The sequence below is a fragment of the Carassius gibelio genome, chromosome B7, assembly GCF_023724105.1.
Source record: "Carassius gibelio isolate Cgi1373 ecotype wild population from Czech Republic chromosome B7, carGib1.2-hapl.c, whole genome shotgun sequence".
NCBI classification, from domain to species: domain Eukaryota; kingdom Metazoa; phylum Chordata; class Actinopteri; order Cypriniformes; family Cyprinidae; genus Carassius; species Carassius gibelio.
Window position 1 is genome coordinate 14,749,000 of NC_068402.1, and position 22,026 is coordinate 14,771,025.

At 38.7% G+C, this 22,026-nt stretch overlaps 1 protein-coding gene across 1 annotated transcript in view; it reads right to left on the reverse strand.

Moving 5' to 3' along the window:
* Positions 1-1,343: 1,343 nt before the first annotated feature.
* The window catches only part of igdcc3 (immunoglobulin superfamily, DCC subclass, member 3), a 72,327-nt gene continuing 51,644 nt past the window's right edge, over positions 1,344-22,026 (reverse strand). The window contains exons 6-14 of the mRNA XM_052560317.1: positions 21,219-21,377; positions 19,073-19,238; positions 9,944-10,191; positions 8,535-8,699; positions 8,061-8,249; positions 7,534-7,638; positions 7,306-7,441; positions 6,920-7,160; positions 1,344-6,662 (exon numbers count right to left, since the gene is read on the reverse strand). Coding sequence (XP_052416277.1) covers positions 6,525-6,662; positions 6,920-7,160; positions 7,306-7,441; positions 7,534-7,638; positions 8,061-8,249; positions 8,535-8,699; positions 9,944-10,191; positions 19,073-19,238; positions 21,219-21,377 — 1,547 coding nt within the window. The 3' untranslated portion in view covers positions 1,344-6,524. The remainder of the gene's footprint in view (positions 6,663-6,919; positions 7,161-7,305; positions 7,442-7,533; positions 7,639-8,060; positions 8,250-8,534; positions 8,700-9,943; positions 10,192-19,072; positions 19,239-21,218; positions 21,378-22,026) is intronic.

Consider the following 22,026-nt stretch of genomic DNA (forward strand, 5'->3'; position numbering starts at 1 on the left):
GACAGTCTGGGTGTTTGCGCTTTAGGAACAGACTTTCTAATTATGAAAACAACTTCAGTTTTCTCTGATTTACAGCAAAAAGATAATGAAGAAAGCAGCACAACAGTCTGAAACAGATAACACACATCTTTCACTCACACTCACACACACACACACACACACACAAAAGAGGGAAATAAGAGAAGATATAAAAGCAATGAGAACAGTCAGATTTATTGAGGGCATGCCTTAAATAGTGTTGGACCTTATTCATGATACATTTTCTATTAAACATTATTCAGTGTGGAATATTAATTAGAACAGGAAGTGATTTCTGTGTTCAGTTCAGAGTTTGTCGCCCACTTTCCTTGTCATTACCATCCACTGTTTGTTCCCTAATCCATTCATTTCCATTAGATCAATAGAAACAGAACACTAAATAAATATAACAAATTTAAAATTCTAAGTTTAATTTAACGGTTTAAAGCAGAAACATCAATGAATCTGGTATCGACTAAGTACCTTACCATGAAAATCAGAGCCCAAATAAATCTTTGTATGCACAGGTTTGAATACTGATTGGAATCCTTCTGCAGGAGAAAGCAATGATTGAAAATAAAGGCAACTCCAGCAGTCTGGCACACCCACAGAAGAATCGAACAGTACATCAAAGAATCACACATTCAATTTCCAAACTGTGAAGAAATAAACAAAACCAAAATATCTTTTGACTGGATGTTTTAGTTAGGGATATTGCATGACAAAGTTGCAATTGCTGTGAACTATTAGTCTGATAAATGTTTATGCCTGTGTATCTGGATAAATAATTCATGCATTTCCACACGCAGTGCAATCAATCCATGTGCATTATACTGAACACTGTAGCTAGTCAATTAGCAGAGAGCTGACGAGGGAAATTCAGATGGCAAAATACAGACACACACGTTTGCAAACACACTGTGTGTAAACATACACAACTGTTCAAACATATTAGGTTCTAAGATTAAAAAATATATTTTTTTTTTATTCAGCAAGGATGCATTAAACTGATTGAAGAATCATACAAAAGTATGTTTCCACAAAAATATTTTTAATATTCATAATATATGTTACTTCAGCATTAAATAAATGACAGTATTTTATGTAATATTTCACAAAATTACTGTTTTTTTTATGGAAAAATGCAGCCTTGCTGAGACTGCTTTAATAGACATATAATAATAATAATAATAATAATAATCTTACTGACCCCTAGCTATTTATCAGTTATGCTTACAGGCACAAATTTGACAAAACACTTATGGAAAGCTGAACTGGGAATAAATACAGGAAAATGAAAGATGCGTTGACAAAGAAAGGAATCATTTTTTAAAACTAGAACTAGTTTATTGTCATCATTGTTATTGACTTTAAACAGTGTTTCACAATGAAGCCTAAAACAATACAAACCACTAAAACGGTCTAGTATTCTTTCTTTATATAAATATACACATACAAATATATGCATATGTACATACACAGCACTGACCGTTTGTGGTCAGAGGGGGTTACAGACATCAAATTTGGAGAAGACACACTAGTAGAAACATTTTCCAATGTTATTTCACCCGGACCTGAATTACAGAGAGTGAGTTACATGAAGAACTGAACGGTGAAAACGGAACATCTCACACCTGCTCAGTTGAGCGTCATCTCTTGTGCTCTCTTTATTTCATCTAAAATGACAGTCTTTCTGTGAAGAGAAAAGGAAGGGTCACACGCAAAACAAACGCCTGTGTTTGCTGGAGTTTGTCCCCAGGCATTGCTGTCGTTCCTGTTTTCCTGCAGCTCTGATGGTGCTTAAACAGCTATACACAGATACATTAATGCATAATTTCCTTCATTTCCATTAATTGAACAAAACACACTTTGACAGTAAATCAATCGGTCACGTCTTCACAAAGTGTTACACAGGTCTTTAACCCAGAACTTTACAGTGCAGTTGTGAATGCAAGGTGAAATTCAATCTTTTGTGTTAGAGGAGATGAATATGTCCAAACAGAAGAACAAGCTGAACATGAAAACGCTAAAAATGGACAAGAACGTCTTGTGATTTGCAGAAATAGCACCATATTAGGAGATTTTCAGTGTTTCAGTCATGAACACAGTTTTACAGATGTGACGGTCATCTTCACATTCACTGTACTAGAACCAAAACTGAGAACTGCTTTATATTTAAATGAGCTGAGATGAGGTTAAAAACCAGAAATGCAGGTGTGCCATCCAATGTGTGCTTGCCAACTAGCCTTAATCTAATCTGTAAAATATTCATTTTTTATCACTATGAATTTTTCAACAGTACAAACAAGTCTGTGGAAACAGCACAGGATTAATCCTTTTGTACTTCACAATGACCATGATGAATATTCCAGTTTTTTTGTCTGTCATGCTGTCGATTACCACACACAATAAATAAAAACAACCAGGAAACACCAACACAGCAATAAACTTACAATGGAAGCCTAAAAGTCAAGTGGGAATAAATATTTAAAATACAGATGTGTCACACTGTATCAAAAGCATAACTATAACTTGTTAGCTTGAGACCATCACAATGTGTTTAGTTAGAAGTAACTGCAAAGCACATTCAATTGATTCTTCAACATCCATCCAAAATAATTCCATTGGTTCTACTAGAAAAGTAGAAATATTAAGAGCTACGGTATTTCACCAATAATTTTATGCTGTGAAAAACATTCTATTTTTAAACCCCACACTACAGGCTGTTTTTCTGCTTCCATTGTAAGAGCATCGCTATAAATATTTCCCATTTGTTTTTATGAACACTACAGCACTAAGATTTTACTAACAGTAACAGACATCATGACAGGATCAGATTTTCACATGGTAACATCAGGAATCCCCAGGCGCTTCTATAAACCTCATGCTGTGATTGCTTCAAATACACAAGTTTAAAGTCTCTGTGTGAGTGCAACTGTAAAAGCGAGGATATCAATTCAGTTGGGCTGCTATTGGTCCCCTCACCAAAAGTGCACACCCATGTAATCCCAGGTCCTGAAAGGGGCTTAACAGAGTGAAACTGGTACATATTATCCTCAACAAAAAGCGGTTGGTTTTACAGATTTCAAAGTTTGAACGTTTTTCTGCTGCTGTGAATAGGTTGGTGTTGCCATAGTGCTGGCGGGAGCCGAGGCTGCTACATGTTCATGCCTCATCCCTGAGACTCCCCGGGGAAATCTGGGACACGGGACTAATGCTGACACAAACATGTCTTTCTATACAGGGATGTGACTGCATGTGTGTGTGTGTATATACGTGACGAGGGGCCATTTTGGTAACATGTTCTTTGTTCTTTCATGGATTCGAGCCAGAAACGATACTAAATATTGAATGGAAATAAAGCACTCAGAGCCGTCAGAAAGCCTGAGGATCTAATGCTTTATCACAGTAATAGTTTTCAGCATGAGGATAACCAGCACAGGTTCAACGAATGCAAAATGGCCCTTGATTTGAAACAGGGCTAAATACCTCTGTAAAAAGTTCAAAGATGAATCTCTAGATCTGAAAAAGAGATGGGATCATGCCATCAGTCTGAGCTAGCACAGATATGAACGACATGAACTGATCAACTGAAAACAGCTGTCTGTTTGTGGTCAAACAACCACCCTAATTCAACCAAATCTGTGTCTAGAGACCACACTGGAATCCTGAAGCCCGTTGATGCTCATTACTGTTGTAAAAGTTCTGATCTGCACACTAGCAGTTTACAAAGCTCACAAGACCAAATCTATCAGAAAACACGCAAAAAAAACAAACAAAAAAAACTGCAGATAACTTTTGGAAATGTAACAGCATTGAGAATTGCTTGTATCGCATTACACAACAGATGAAACCATTTCGTCTTATTACAGGAATGCCAAGAGCACAAAGACTTTACAACAGATATTATTTCATAGAGACTTTCATTATTAGGGACAAAGTTTTACAGCACAGCATATCACATTCCTTTCGTTGTTCAGACTCTTTTCCATTAACTCTATTTAACACAGTCAGAGAACTGTGCACTTATCTGTATACAGACAACACAAAAGCTTCTACAGTCTCCATTGACAACACTACAATGCAATCGGTACAATAAATATACAGCACATTGTCTGAGTCTTTTCTACACTGTAATATACTGTGCAATTCTGTTCCAGAACCGGTATTTGAAGGAATATACCTTAAATGAATAGGATTTTTTTGATTATCTAGGCTTACTTCGTCCATTTCTTTAAAAAAAAGGATTAATTACAGTTCAGAATATTTGTGGGCGTTATGAAAATATGCAAATCTGACTCATTATTTACACACACTGATGATGATGTTTACACTTTTAAATTAAGAAAAGACCAGTCACCTGAACCAGCCGGAAAAAAGTAAACATGACTATTTTTTGATACAGACAAACATAACATGAAAAAAATAACACTATACATTCAATAAAATGAAAGCACATGAAAAGCTAATGCACTGCACTGATCTGCTAAAGGATCTAAAGGAGATGTTCTCCTCTGATGTGTGTATGCATGTGTACTATACAAGTAATACAATCTCCCCATTAGAGTAGGAGGAGCGACCTGAGTGTATGACTGCCGTGTCGAGGTAGGTTAATAAAAAAATACATACTGTAAGTACCATAGTACTGGGACACCAGAGGAGAAAGAACATTTTGCTGGTACTTTCAACTCTCCCTCCCCATTAAAAGAAACAGCTGGTCTTGGATTGGGTGGCTGAGCACACAGTGAAAAGCAACTGAAAAGCGATTCAATAGCTGGCCAGACATATGAAGTGATGACCGGCAGTAGCTCAGGCATCATCCTCCAGTCTAACGCCAACAGATGTTATGTGTGCGTATGTCTGATGCACTTTGTGCTCCCTGATCAATGTGGTACTAAAAACATGGACGAGGGGCATGGGATATAAAAAAAAAAATAAAAGTGATGGAACTCCACATAGAAGCCATGAGAATCTCCAGTGGCTTTGGCTTCTAATGGAATGTTCCTGGAGAGTTCTAGAATGCCCAGTTCTTCCATAGTTTGGCGTTCACATCATAACATGCAGCAGAGTATCTGAACAGCCTCAACAGTATCAAAGGGTGCCTGAGCTTCGGAAATGATCACGTCTAGTAATTACAACCCAGGCAAAGCTCATTTCAGCTCTTCACGAAATATCACAACACGTGATAACTAATCTATATCACGATTTACTTCTATCAGCACCCATAGAAACAGTATATGTGCCTACTTCTGTAAAGAACACTTCACACACTTGTCGATCTTCCCAGTTCTTTTGTGACATGCAAAACACATGAACTCCAACTAGTCAAATACCTACACATCATTTGAATGCTTACATCCAGTGTTGCGTATGCTGGCCTCCCTTCTTCCAACGGTTCATCTGAGAGCAGTATTGTTGTATCCTGAAGACATTAGTAACAGTGCAGTTTATCTTAAAAAGTCTTTCCATTTTACTGCGTTGACTACGATTCAAATAAAAAATACTCTTGATCAGGAAACATAGAACCCAAAAAAATCCTATGTGAATACAAGGAAACTATCAAAACATCTTTACAAGTAGAATTCATAGAACAATGTCATCTGTCAACTGGCATGAGGTACTGACATATCAAAACACAGCAATTCATCAACATAGTGAAGCCAGGATCTCACAAACAAGAGGCTATGTTTCAATACGTGAAAATAACCACAACGACAAGAACAACATTGTTATTTTGAGGTAGAACATTGACTTCAACATTTGGAAGTGCTATATGTTGGATTTTTTTCTTGTTTTGCTTCAACGAGCAGGAGAGCGGCAGTCCTTGAAATCTGAGGTAGAGAAGCACCTTCATCTCTTTTGACTGAATGCTTGATGTGTATAAAAACAGAACAGACAGCAATATGCAGATCTCAAAGACTTCCTACAAGACATTCATTCCAGCTGAGGTAGGTTTTTTGTTGCAAAATCTAAGGTTCACATAGCCGAGCCTAAAGTCTTCATGGAGGCTAAGACCTACTTAAAAAACAAAACATTGATATCAGTGGGGGAAAAAAAAAGTCCTGAGAATAATTAGAAATTCTTGGAAGAAGGTCTTGGTCTCTGATGGATGGGCTTCTGAAATCATTGGTAGGTTAAGAGAAGGCAGCAAGTCGAATATGTTTTAGTAGGAATAATACTTCTCTGTTGTGCAGAAGAAGCCAAGTGAAATCAATTATAGATACTAGTGACTGGAGACTTCCGCTGTATACTGCCAGCTCTAACTGCAAGAGTGTATTTGTTCACCTACCAATGAGAAATAATAGATTTCCATCACAGAACCTCACCTACCATGAAGCCACAGGGACCCCGTGGCATTACAGTCCAGTGATTCCCACAAAGGGAACTTAACTTGCGAATAATATATTCTTTGCACGATCAAAACAGAACTAAAAAGACGAACACTTCAGTTGACCTGAGTCGGACAGGAGTCTGAGTAGAGGATATTCTTGGCCTTCATTTCTTCATCAGTCTTCATCCTGTTGGCCCTCTGCTGGGTGTAGCCGGAACTGCACCTCGCACTCCTCCATCAGGCTGAAGTCATCAAGGGGAAGTGTGGATATCTGGGTTTCGTTCAACGGACAAGAGACCAAAGAGCTCTCAATCTGAAATGTAACACACACAAATACGTGGTAAAGAATCACATTGCCAAACTCTACAGTACTTTTCAGTTATTGTGGGGTCAAGGAATCTCATCAGAGCTCACAGGGTTATGGTTTTACTTTGATTCCTTTCAATACGTTCAGGCAAATGCATCTCTTTCCATTCCACTTTTACATGCATTTATAAGTTGTTCTCCGTGAAGAACTATAACCATGCAATCCACATATCTAATAATGTATGCATTTCCCCCAAGGCTCACTGTGTGGGTGGGGTCAGGTGGATGGGAGAAGTGGGATGGTCCTGAGAAGAGTCTCTCCATCTCGTTGGAGTCGGTGCAGCTCTTTGCAGTGTGGGTTCCTCCATTCCCGTCTGAGCTGAACCTGTGGGGGCCGTTGAGGGCCAGAGCCCCCTGTGAGGAAGAGGAGGATTCGAGCACAACTCCTGCTGCTGGGTTACGGCCCGCCTGTCGGGTGGCCTGCACAGTTTTACACATCATCAACCTGCGAAAAAAAAAAAACTTTTAACTTTGCATCTAAAGAAAGAGTTTGACCTTTATTTAAAGCAAAACTATTTTCCGCCCATGCTTACTGCAACTGCATTCACTATAAAAAATGATACTACACATAGTCAGCATTGATTCCTCACCTGCCCCTGTAGCTAAACATGAGGAAAAGGACACAGAAAATGATGCAAGTGACTCCAATATGGATGCCGATGATAATGCCTGTGGTGGAGCTTTTATTCTGTTCATCTTTTACACAGTTGCAAGGGGTATTTAGCACTGCAGGACCAGAACACACACATATATAGTCAGTGTGAGTGAGTTATTATGCCTGCATGTGTGGGAGTGAACATGTGTGTTGCATCAGGCACCTGATTTCTCCACTGCCTCTTTGAGCGACACAAAGCGCAGGGTGGCATTGCCCTCTCCATGCTGGTTAAAAGCCAGAATCTTAATTTCATACACAAAAGAGGGATCTGTTGAAACATAGGAAAAAAGATTTGGAATTCAGTTTTGGAGTACTGAAAAAAAAAACACACAAAAAACAACCTCAAATTATGTTTTTATACAGTTTTTATTGTAATAATATGTGCATTAATAATATAATAATACATTAATCTTTAACTTGGCTATAAAGCAAAACAGGATAAATGTTTAATAATTTCGATAAGTTTGCTTCAACATCAACTCTAAAAAAATAAATGTATTAATTGTGTTTTGCTGTAAACCAAAGGCTTATATCAGGCTAAATGGTAAACAACAACAACAACAACTCAATATTGGGTCTTGATAATACAAGCATACAATTTATTAATTTCTAAGTATATATATTTACAAAGAAATACATTCTGCTCATATTTTTTGGTTTATGAATTAAGGCCGCTATGGCCAGACTCACCCAGCTGAGTGATGTTGTACTGGGTCACATTACGTGGGAAGGTAAGCGGTCCAGTGAAGATGGGGACAGGAACTTTACGGTAGTAGAGACTGAATCCTTCCTGTTGGCCCATCTTAGTGGAGGGTTCCCATGTGGCCTGAACCACCGTCAAATTAATCACCTTCGTGAACAAGGCTGGTGGAGCAGGGACTGTAGGCAATGCAATCACAAAGGTTCAGGTGTAATGCATTTCAAAAGCAAGAGAGTCTATAACAGGTGGGAACTTTACCCTGAAAAACCTTGAATTAAAGACTGTGCTGTGCCAAAAACTCCTCTGAGGGACTGCTTTATTGTTAAGAAGTTTCAAGAGAGGGGATATGTTTTTCCAGTTAATTACTGCCGGCACAATTAACAACTTAAAATAACTGGGAATTCTACAACTATGCATGAAAAAGAAGCCTGTGTTTGCATGATTGTTTAAATATGTTTTTATACCTTCTCCCAGTGTGCTCTCCACAGCCGTCTCAGAGGCTTTGCTGGCTCCGCGGGACGTGTAAGCCTTCACATAGAAGCTGTAGCTGGTGGAAGGCTCCAGATCTCCGATTATTTGCTGCAGGGTCATTTTACTCACAGCCTCCTGGTACTCCATCTCCACTGGGTCTGATGGGAAAGTGTGAAGGTTGAAAGAAGGAAAGAAAGAATCCATGAGAGACTATCATTATTCACCCAAAATGGTACGAGAGAGAACAACAAACAGAGAAAAATGCAGCGTGTCAAAGTAAAATTAAGTGTTAAATGCAACAATTGCCCAGCTCTTAATGTTGGCAGCTCTCTAAGTCACATTTATGGATGGAGTAAATGTTACACTTCCTCATTACTTATTCATGCCAAACTGCTGTAAGTGATCATATACATTATAAATGGCTCACACTCCAAAACATATCTCAGTAGGGCAGTGAGGCTTCCAGCTGATGAGAGATGCTACAGACATATCAGAAATCTAAACTGCAGTGGCTAATAGTCATGCTAACACCACAGTGAGAGAATGAGAGAGAAAAGGAAAAAGTGGAGCAGAGAACACTTAAGAGCACTTCAGCATAGGTCTTATATCAGCTGTTCAGCTGTATGTGCACCAGCACACACACACACACACACACACACACAAAACATCAACATGCAATTTTAAAGCTACCCAGGAGAGTGGGACTGATATGTGAATACACTTCTATCCTCATGCTGAGCTTTCAGGAAAAGGCTTCAGGCTTCTCTCTTCACCAACAAGTATGCTTAGAGGTTTCATTTCATTTGGGCTAAAACAGCTATTTTAAAATGCATTTTAAAATATCACATAATTATTTATATAATTGTATAATTACAGGGTTAAAATCTATCAATCTACAATCAAAGATAACGCCACTGTAGCTCAGCTTCATCAAGCATGCATGCATGTTGATCAGACTACAATTGGCCTAGACCTCGTGCTCGTGACATGCATTTAATTCTTTAAACATTAGATTGCAAATTGTGTCATGTACATTCTGACAGAGAGAAAACAGCAAAAAAACATCTTTAGCTCGATTATAATGGCACACATAAACGTGTCTCTTTCCATCATGCTGTGTAGATATAAAATTCCACTCCAGCTGCTGGCAACAGGAAGAAAGCGTCGATTTGTTATCGACTCTAAATCTCGATGATTTCCATAATGAGAGAGCCTGGAGTGAAGACTGAATAAAATATGTATTTCATAACATTTGTGGAACTCTACATTTACACTTTAAATAAAGTATTGATTTGCTGAGGAGCGTTTTACATTCAATGTTGAAGAAAAGCTGAGTAAATTAGATTTGATTTGATTCTTGCATGCTTGTGCGTGTGTTTAGGTTCATAAGCAGTTTTCCTACCAGCAGTCTTGCGGATATGCAATACGTATCCAATTATGTCCTGAGTGTTTTGGGTGGGCTCTTTCCAGGACACCTGAATGGAAGTTGGAGAAAGGACTTCTGCACGTACACCCGTGGGCATACCCGGCAACCCGTCAGCCCACAGCACAGTCAGACGGGCACTGGCCTGTGTGGAGCCGGCACTGTTCTCTGCAATACACTGATATATGGCCTCATCATCCTGGGTCACTCCATAGATGGCCAGAGTACTAGAAGAAAAGAAAGAAAGACTTTTAACCTGAGCATTGTTAATTAAATGTCAGAAAGCAGGAGTACATTCCAGGGCCCAGTTTATGGCGGAGCCCCTCTCTTTTCACAATAGTGGACAAAGGTTTGCTTTGCTACATTTTGATTGGATCTTGGTGGACTAATATAAGGAAATCAGATATCGCCATCAGATAAAGATGCCAGGACAACAGCCAGACACCTCTTAGAAGGCAAGAAGAAGACCTTTGGTACAAAGCCCGGAAGGACAGGACTTCTCAATGGTCAGAATGCAGTTTCTGCCCTTCACCCACCAACAGACCTGTGACCGCCATAAAAATATCGTAGGACCTCTGGACGCAGCAGCGGTGGGTGAAACAAAGAGAGATCACAGAAATAGATCTAAATCCATCCATAATTATGTTCTCAAACCTGAAATTGCATGCAAATTCAATTCCCCTCTATCATGTTTGGACTTAATGTGTTTGTAACATTGCAAAATGTATTCTGGTTATGGTTTGGTAGATGAAAATGCACTGGTAAAACTTTAGTGACACTTTTCTAAATTTTGTTTTGGACAATGCAAATAAGTTCCCCAGAAAGAAAGAAGGGTGGGCCACACGTGCTCCCCCACTATGACGGAAACAGCCAATTTCAGCCTGGAAATGGCCAGATTGCGCCAGATTGCAATCATCTCCTCTTCGTTTAAGAGATAAAGGCACCTTACCAATAGACACTCCTTGTTCCGAGTCTGAGTCCCAAAAGGGAAGGGATACTAACAGATCAACAAGGTCTGAGTCTGAGCCCCTCAAGGGTGAGACAATAACAGATCCCCTCATTCTGAGTTTCCCATTCTGAGAGACTGAAACATCAACGTTCTGAGCCTCTGGCCAGTGGGAGTCTCCAGCTTGAGGCAGTAACAGATATGATCACGTTCTGAGCCTCCAGCCTGTAAAGAAAGAGATATTCTACGTTTAGAGTCTTCGTCCAGCGAGACAACAGCAGATGCGGCACGTCCTGGGTCTCCATCCTAGAGAGACAAGGCAGATTGACCAAGTTCTAAGTCTCTAGCCCAGAGAGGCAGAAGACACTCCAAAGAAGCTCCGGAGAGCAACGAGTTCAAGGCAAAGACCTTCTGCACCTACTCCAGGGGCACATCTACGTGTTCCAGATTTTAGGACCCTTTGGTGTTCCAGGAGATCAGCACACTCCAGCGCTTCGTGTTCAAGGCTGTTGATACGGATTCCTGCTCCACTCCCCGCTGAATTGTTACCAGCACAACCAGTGGAAGAAGTCACCGCCACCAGACTGCTCACTCGATCGCAGAGAACGTAAATATCCCTTTTCCAAACCCTTTCTAGAGACCTTGGCATTGTTGTGTGTTTACTCAGTATATGAAATTCTAATTTACATTAGATGTTATATAGGTGATGTCAGTTGATAACAAATGATTCATTTATTTGTTTGATACGTAATAAGGTTCTTCACCTTATTTGTTTCAGAGTAGCAACAGTTTATCTTTCCAGATAACGTAGTAATATATCAACACACAACATAATCACTTGCTATTCCGATTTCATTTATGGTATTCATTAAGTAGTTGTTGATATCTCTTTTCTATCAATTGTTTATAAAATCTATTTAATTACACTTGTGTCGTTCTTGTGTGAAAGAGGTTCTACATGTTGGAGATCCCACCGAATTCTTAGCAGAAAATCCCACATAATAGGTCTCACCCATGCACACTGACATGAGTGTCTAACCTTGTTCCCAGCGCAAATGATGTAACTGGTATGAATAAAGCAGAGGCTACAAACAAACCATATGCATCCACCATCTCTGGGTGCTCATTAACATGAAGCAAACCCAACCATCTGTCAAACTCCTCCCTCCTGAATCCTCCTCTTCACTTTCCATTCTTTCTCACTAGTCCTTATTTTCCCACTCTCACTCTTTCAGTGTAGTTTTTTTTCTTTTAACACCTTCTCTTTTGTGCTCCCCTTCATTGCTGGGGGATACGTTGATGGTGGAAGGGGGGAGCATTATTAGTGCTGAATATATAATCAGCTGTTTTTTTATCTTCCATAATCCCGAGGCCCTAAGAAAAAAAAAATGAATTTTTACCACTTAAAGGGCCAGGATATGGAAATGAGAGTCTTCAGCCTACTGTGACTTTTTTCTAAGCTCCACCTTCTATTTTATGGTATATTTTCATGCGGTTTGTGTTCTTGGACAAATGGTAGGGGTGTTATGATATTGTTGGGATATTATTCAGAGTGAATGGGAAAACAGAAAGGTGTTAATACATTTTAAAAGCCTGCAGCATAAGCAAGGTTTTTTTTTTTTACTTCCCAGAGATTATGGTCCTTTCTTTTACATCCTTCATGTCTCACCACTAACCTGAAGCAACCTGCCACAACTTTTTCCCCCCGACACATACAGCAGACACTAAATGCAGAATACTACGCAAAATTCAAAACTTGCTTTCCTACATTTACTGTACCAAGGTGTGGATGGAAGCAGATCCATTTCTTTTTTCATCTTGATAGTATGAGATGGGCGCAATCTTAGAAAACAACTAAAGAGATCTCTTTAACTAGGCTTTTGTAGCAAAGACCTTCCCGCACTTACACTATTGTTTTTTTATTTATGATAAAATTTGATATGGTAGTGCTGCTTATTAGCATATTACATTCTCCCTTAAATTAATCCTTTCTGCTTGTATTATTATCCATTGTAAGTTGCTTTGAATAAAAAAACATGCTAAATGAATATATGTAAATGCTAATTAGTAAAACAGAGAACAGTCTTCTATGCCAAACTGCGTCTCTGAACCACGTCTTTGGGTGCTACCATGTGCACCAGCTTGAAAGGCTTGCATTCTACGTATTTATGTATGGAGTGTTTAAACTACCTGTAAAACATGCAAACAGAGCTCCGATGGAAGAATCTATTAAATCTCTATGCGAATGAAGAGGGATGGTTGACAGTTTCAGACAACATCCACTTGTTTTGTGAAATCCCCACACACAAATAGAGCTGCCAATAAAAATCCAGCTGTTTTTGAAATTCCAAACCAGCATGACATGCCTTCACAATATACCCCCCAACCTTGGGCTCTATGGAACAAACTGTCAGGCATAATGTCATAGTGTCATCGTAGCTCTCTGGGGAACAATGTGACAAGTATTAGTCTTCCTTCAATCATCTGAGCAGCACAGTCAATATCTGTTATGTAGCAGCAAAGAATTTGTTATGGCCAATAAATTGCAGATATTAATATTTTATATAATATTTTGAAAAATAAAGTAAGCCGTTTTAAACATGATAACAGTTAATTTAGGAGTTGCAGCATTATAATGCACAGTAAGAAAATAATGGACAATCAGTTTAATATTTACAAAAGATTACTATAAACTAAACTAATATTGTTTCTAAAGATTTTCTTTATTTTAGCACAAAATGATGGCAAAGGTATTTTAAATGCATAAAATAGGGGAGCATGCAAAATTAAATCCAAAACTCGCTGTAACGAATATATTTGAAAAACATTATTGTGCATTCCGATTTGCAATTTATCTGCTTACTACAAAAGTGTTGTATGAAGATGAAAAGCACACAGTTTGCTGGGACCATTTGCACCCTCTCTATCCGTCTATACATTCCAGCCTCTCCTCAGATTGACAGAGAGCATCCTGAGATGGAAGGGCTGCTATTCAGCTCACTGAGAGCATGTTTGCACAGTCACAATTACAGGGCAGTGCCTCTTGAATGGGGTGGTCACCCTAATTCGCAGGCCCCTGGAGGAGAGAGAGATGGAAAGACGAGAAGGGAGTGGGAAAAGGGAGTGTTAGGTAGGGGAAAGGTATTTGAAGCAGGGGTGCTGAAAGCGTGGTGGAAATAACTGATTGCAGGAGAGGTCAGAGGTCAAGGCCAGAGCTTGCTCGATTGTGCATGGGCTGGAGAGAGGGTCATGACCAAGAAGTGCATAATGGAGTTTAAAAAGGGGCCAAATGAGAAAAAGAGAGGAAAGAAATAAGGGTTTCTTATTAAGTTAATAACTGTTTTTGTCTTCTCAGCTGCAAAACATGGTGAACATTATCAACATAGTTCTTTTAAAAAAATAAGGATAAAAAATATTTTTAAATTCAACTTTGAAGACATTAGAGACTGGACAGAAATGTAGGTGGAAAGTAAGCTAGATTCAAATTTATATCCATGAGCATGTGCATCACCCACTGCACTGTGTCTCATTTTAGCAATGATAAAACATGATGGACCAAACTTGAAACCAGGGCAAAAAAGACCCTCGGTGAACGAACCCCTCTTTGAAGTACACAACACAAGATTACCGATATCAAACACAAACGCAGCTATAATACGCATTCACACATGCATGTATGCGCAGCATGTGAAATACAGACATAATATATAACCACCTTCAAAGTCCTTCTAAGAGCTGGCCGGTGTGGTGTGATTTGACTGCAGGTCACTGTGGCATTTTGATTACTGCTGTAATAGTGTTTTATGTTTATGGAGCAGGCAGTGACCCCACCCTCTGCTCCTGCAGCTACTGAACCGCATGACCTCCGCTCTGCCTGCAGCACACTAACACATGTCTGCAAACCTGCACGGATACAGAGTGCAGACTCACGTTTGACATGTTTGATTCAGTATTACATTATGCAATTATATAATGAAACCAGAATCTTGTTAAGATTCTGTTCAAGGGGTCATCGGATGCATAATTCACTTCACAAGTTGTTTGAACATAAATGTTTGTTGGAAGTGTGTACACACATCCACCCTATAATGATAAAATTCCACCCAGGCAGAATGACGTAGTTCTGCAAAGGCCGCTCTCATGATAGCTGATTGACCTTGATCAAATTGCCTTTCCTAATAATGTGCTAGTTAGCATGTTTTGCGGCTAAACGTGGCTAAAGTTTACCATCTGCTTGTCACCCTAAGGAAGAGAAGGGTGCCATGAGCAGAGCTCATTAGCATTTAAAGCAACATGCAAGGAAACGGCTTGCTATGAAAAGAGCTGATTTTAACAATTTAAAGGGGGGGTGAAATGCTCGTTTTCACTCAATATCCTGTTAATCTTGAGTACCTATAGAGTAGTACTGCATCCTTCATAACTCCAAAAAGTCTTTAGTTTTATTATATTCATAAGAGAAAGATAGTCTGTACCGATTTTTCCCGGAAAAACATGACAGGCTGGAGGCGTGACGTGTGGGCGGAGCTAAAGAATCACGAGCGCGAGTAGGCTTTTGTGTTGAGAGCATCTGGAAGCTGTGACACAGATCCAGAGGCTGAAATTTAACAAGAGCAGCATCAGCAAAGGCTTCTCTATGTGGTATGTACTAAAACTGTATATATTTGCTTAGCGGTTTTGGAAAATGACTAAGTTCCACTTTATGTAGTCTTTTTTTTTTTTTAAGCTGTACATGTGGAAAGTGCAGTTTGATGACAACATCGCATGTTGTTTACTTGATGTGCTTACACGCCGATAGCTAGGTTAACAACGCAGAGATATTTGAAGCAGTTTTACTCACCGCCTTCGGTTCCAACACATGATCGTGACCCTTTTCGTTGGGACTGCATTATCCTTAAGAAATAAATGATGTGCAAATCTGGCGTCAAACTGGGCCTTGTTTGTAAAACAAGCATCTTCGAAATGCAGGGGAACAAACACAAACACTTGCACAACTCCGTTGATGCTCTGTAAAAATAAACTCCATCCACTGGTGCCTTAATGCTGTTTTTTTTTTTTTTGGTAATCTGTGCAGGGTTGTCTTGCCCTGACAACCAAAAACACACTTCTGTGATATTTCGCGACGCTCTCGCTCTGATCAGTGAAGTCTGTTGTGCTCTCAGTGCTCTGCTATACGGGAGCGTGCGCTCTTCCGGCAGAAGTGCCCTTAGGACCCATATAAGGAAATTCTGTTCCATCTAACGTCACACAGAGCCATACTCGAAAAAAAATTTCCGAAACTTGTGACAAACCGGAAGGAGTATTTTTGGAACAGAAATACTCCTTGAAACGTACAAATTAATTTTTGAATATTGTCCATGTTTAGCATGGGAATCCAACTCTTTAACAGTGTAAAAAACTCAGTATGCATGAAATAGCATTTCATCCCCCCTTTAAAAAGGGTGTTTTTTTATACTACCATTGAGAAATTTTGATCAAAGTATCTTATATACTTTTCATTAAGACGCTAAAGAATCATATCAACTTGTGGGAAATGGGAATCCAATGATCCTTTTAAAATACACTGTAGATGACATTATTTCTGTGAAATTTAGGGATGCACCAATATTGAAATTTAAATACGGATACTGTCCAACAGTTGTTATGGCCAATGACAAATAAGTAGCTGATTATCAAACTAAAGAACGCAAAAAATTCAAACAAACTCGTTCTTGTTCACAAATGCACTAAACTCTACAGTACTCTGTATGTGCAAAAAGACAAGGAGAAGCTAGTGAGTTTGCACATTTCGTATGTGTATGTTTATGTCACTGTAAGCATATGACACATGTTTGGGGAGGCAGCCTATATGTGAGCTCTGGATTAATGTGTGCACATGCAAGTTTGTTAAATGTATAATCAATTGTCTCTCTGAACCTCTTGAAGGTCAACATCTCCCTGTCTGTCTGTGAGGAAGCTGGGTTGCCTGTTGGCAGGCAGAGAATCCCCAAACCGACATTGATAAACACACAACTTCCATTATAAAGGCTGCTTAACATGCTTGTGATGTTTCCACTACGAAAAGCACAAGAGCTGACAATAAAACAACATTAAGGTGAATTGTGTAATTGTTTTCGATACGCTCTCTTACCCTAGTTTAATGTGCAGAGCAATCACATAGATTTATTCAAGAGAGGTGTATTATTACTTTTCAGAATTATGATATTCCAGCGGTGGATGTTGAAACAAGTAAAGGATCCCACAGAGTGTCATTTAGTAAAGAAGCACATGGCTCATACAGTTGTCCCAGCAACACTAAGATCATGGGTTCGATTCCCAGAGCTAAACTTATAAAATAAATACTTTCAATGTAAGAGACGATATATTCATAATTAAAATTCTATGAGAATAGAGAGATTCACACCACAACTATATATATATATATATATATATATATATATATATAGAGAGAGAGAGAGAGAGAGAGAGAGAGAGAGAGAGAGAGAGAGAGAGAGAGAGATTTGTTTTATTTTTTTTTAGAGCTTTAAAGGCAGATGACAAAATGACAAAGTACATTTATAATAAACAGAACATTTGTTGGAGTGCGAATGCATTTATCATTATAGTTATCATTCTTGGTGAATAACTCATAACCCTTATAAAACCATAGAACATCATGACATGAGCAACACTCACATAATAATAATTATTATTACTCATTTATAAAATGAGTTTTGCAATTCAGTTTGGTCATGCAAGAGATGCAAGCAAAAATCACACACACTAACATGTACAGTAAAACAAGATTACACAATTTGTGTGTAATCCTTTAAAATCCACAGAACTGATGTTGTGTCGCACGTATGGGCCATCAAGAGGAACAGACGGATTCTCTGCTCACTGCTCCACTTTATGAGTCATTTAGCTAATTGTGCTTCTGCTCAGAATCAGAGATTCCAACTTATCCACTCCTGAGTGCCTTCTCTGCCTCCCTGCTTCTTTTCACTCCTGTTAGGCCATGCCTGTCCAATCCCTTTTGTCTTTCCTGACTGATTTCTTCTAGCAATGAAAAGTAGCTCTCCATCTTTGCTGCTATAAATTTTAACCTCGATGAAATTGATTTTCTCTCACATCGTGAACATGCTTTTTAACCACAACAAAATCCCAGGCAATAAAACATTTATAGCGATAGACAAGAAATCACTTTAATTTACAAAGACATAATCATAACCAAAAGAGCAAAGAAAAAGCAAAGATAAACAGAAAGCTGAATGTCTTTCATAGCAGACACAATACGTTCTAGATCAGAAGAAGGTGGGACGATGTGTCCTAATGACCTCGGCAAGTGGCGTCCTAACGTGGTTGTCATAACACTGTAGAAAATGACAACCAGCAACTTTAAAATGTCCTTCAATGACAGAAAGAGCGATGGCCTTCTCTAAAGCCTTCTGTAAGATGAATTCAAATGTAATAAATTACATTGTGCAAATAACTAACTCTGGAATCGATGGACAGCAGCGTACAGCTATGTAAGCAAAACTTTTAGCTTACACAACTCCTGATTATAGATTAGCTTACCGCATTCCTTATACAACATGGAAACAGATCATGCGAACATTTTTTATCTATATTATATTACGGCTTTATCAGTGTTGTTATTATAAACTGAAACTAGATCTCAGAATTGAAATAAAGCTACAATTTCAAATGCTGCCTTAGCAACTAACTGAAATAGGCTTGAAATAGACCAAAACTAAAACTGAAGTAAAAAATTAAGACAAAATAGTTGAAAACAAAGTATATAATTATAGGGAGGGCTTTATTGTCACAATAAGATGACATCCAGTTAATCATTTGAATTAACTGTATAATTCACACTCAATTTGTTGCGTACTGTTTATAAAGTACTACAATACTGAGGTGCAGATAATTGCCACTATTTGCAATAAGTAGGAAAAAATAGCAGAAAATCTTGCTATTTTGAAATAGGTTAAATAGAACTTATAGCTATAGTAGCATATAATTGAAAATACTTCTATTTGCACAGTGTAAAATAGTATCCATTGCTATTTACACTTAGTGCAAATAGCCACTCCCTAAAAGAAAACCAGTTCAAAATGTTAATCAATATATCAATAATATATAAATATCTATATAAAATGAGTACATAAATAACACTAGCTCACCTGTTGCTGTTCCTGAGTTTGACATGGCCATCGGGCTCTAAGATTTGTCCATTTTTCAGCCAGGTGATCTGTGGGACTGGCTCACCCTGGGCCAGACAAGTGAAGATGGCAGTGGTGCCCACCGGGCGAGCAATAGACTGAGGGGGCTGCACAAACTCAGCAGGGGCTGTAGACACATACAGAGGAAGAGAAAGCAAGAGATGATTAGAACTCCATTATTGGCAATACAAAACGAGAAATCATTAAATAAAAAGGCTCAACATTTCTGAAACCTGTTGGAATGTGTTGTCTTAGTAAATTCACTAGGTGACTGCACTAATGTTTCCATTTTTACCCATTTCCATATACCACATATATGCTATGAATGACAATAGAAGTATTTGAAGAAGAAAACCATTGTGCACACAATGCCAAGAGAGGGATGGAGGGAGGGAGATTGCCTGCGTGGCTTTGGCTTTATCACATTTATAATGAATGTACTGTGAGAGCAGTGGGTGGTAACAGGAATAAACTTAGAGAAAGCATCAGATTAACTTGATTAGGGCAAAAAAACAAACAAAAAATAACAACAGATTTCACAGGCCCAGGAGAGGAAACTGACAATCCGTTAATGACACGGTGTGAAAATTAAAACTGATTAAGCGCTGCAGAACAGATGTGGGGGGCTTGGAAGGGATACTTGGACCGTATACCTCTTTGAGCCCCCCAGAGCCTCCTGCTACCCCCAACCTCACCAGAAACCCTCCTCCTCACTCACCACGCGGCAATGCTGCCAGCTGACACAGAACGCAGCTAATCCAATAGTCATTTACTGCTTAATTAGGACACATTTAATCTGGGAAAATTTGAAATTGCTGACTGATTAGAAGCCGTTTGCTCATTTGCATCCATTTTAATTACCATCTCACCTTCCATATTCGTTCAGGGTGCAATGGCTTTAAATATTAAAGTCCTTTAATCGGCAAGTGTTGATCTTGCTCTCAGTATCTCTCCTTTATTTTCAGTGTTACCAGCTTCTCTCAATAAATAAATGATAAGAGAGGCTCTAACTGCTCTCAGAGGTCCGTCCAATGCATCTCACAGCCCTGCAAATTAGTGCTCGCTTTTTTCTTCTCTTATCCCTGAGAGCACAAGAGAGAGAGCGAAAGAGAGAATGGGGGAAGGGTTGAGGCAGAAAGTATTGATGTACCACTGTGATACATCATCTGAGACATCTCTTCCTTCTTTTCTTATCTCCCCTTTTCTCTCATTTAGTTCTCTCCTGGGATTTTTTTTTTCTTCTTACTACCAATTCTTTACATTACATTTTTTAAAACACCTCCCTTACTCTCTCTCCCTCGATCTCTTTAAGGTAAATGAAGTGTATTGCAGTGAGCAAAAGGCTGCTACACCATCCGGCTACAAAGATCATATCAATTCTCAGCTACACCTACAGCGCAGCTCCTGCCATCACGGTTTACAGCCGCTGAGATTCAGTCACTAACATCAAAGGCACAACCAGTGTGAACATTTGAATGTTGTATGTAGTGTCACTCAGGAGATCGCAGGGAGTTTTTTTCCTCTGTCCACTCAGTCTCTGCAGACACTTTGAGGTCATATAATTCAGTCCCATGCGAATAAATCAAGATATTTGAATCCTAATTTAAACATGGAATGTCATACAGTATATGTGTGTGTGCATGTGTGTTTTTAAAAAATTAAAACTTTTTTTTTTTAATTCAATAAAATATGTAAATAATTCATTTCTTAATGCAGTGTAGATACACTTAAAACTTAAACAAGAATATGAACTGTTGCAACTGAAATAAGCTGAAGTACTGCAATTACTAGCACTGAAATAAAGCTATAGAAATAGATTTACAAAAATCGAATAAAATGACAAAAAAGCACAACAAAATTACTTAAACTAAAACAGAAACTATACAAATGAAAAAAATATATATACAAAAGTACATAAATCACATAAATAACAATGGTGTGCAATCTCTCTTGTATTGTTGGTCAACATGATTCTTTTATTGAATAAGTCTGGTTTGAATTCACAAAACTCACAGAACTTTTCTGTAGTATAAATAAAAATTTTGACTAATTTAAAAGTTATAAAAAGTTTGCAGATTTGGGATGTTTGTTTCAAAGAAAGAGTCACCTTGCACAACCAGGCGTCCCTGAGCAGTTCTGCGTACACGGGTTCCTGGCTTGTTGGCCGCACAGACGTAGACCCCAGAATGCTGAACTCTGACATCAGAGATCATCAGGTTTCCTGTTCCTAGAACCTGGATACCCTCAACTCCTATTGGCCGGCCATCTGAAAGAGAGTTGAAGGCATAGTGTTGACAAAGACAGACAAAAGACAAGAGAATGGGTCATAAAGATCATTTCAAAGAGAATTAAAGAGATCCGTAGAGGGAATAAATAGAAGCATTGGAGAGAAGATAGAATCACATGCTTATCCAGCCATAAAATCATTTCCTGCTCCAGAGGAACTAAAAATAAATTTCACACGACAACAGAAGCATGTGATGAGCCTCAGAATTTAAAAGCACCGGTTAAATGTGACTAATTATGGAGCACAAAGCACCATCCATCGTTCTGCCCTTGGGCGAGGAAAATCTAAAGAGAAAGGAAGAGTCAGAGAGAATGAGAGAGAGAAACTTCTCTCATATATAAAAAGTGTACAGAGATAAACTAAGGGTCTAGAAAGGGGGGCTTCGGACATACGAGACGACCTATGAACACCAGTGACGCAGGATATACCATGTTACTATGGATATCTGCCATATATGTGTAGAACATGAGCACTGAATCACATCAGCTACTATAAACCATCATCTCACTCACTACAGCTGCAATTGGGCACTCAGTGAGGAAAAGTGAATAATAAAAATGAACAATCCCACTAAACACATCATCCATTCATATAACTGGCCTCTCATTCTGTTTTGTTAATGTGTCTA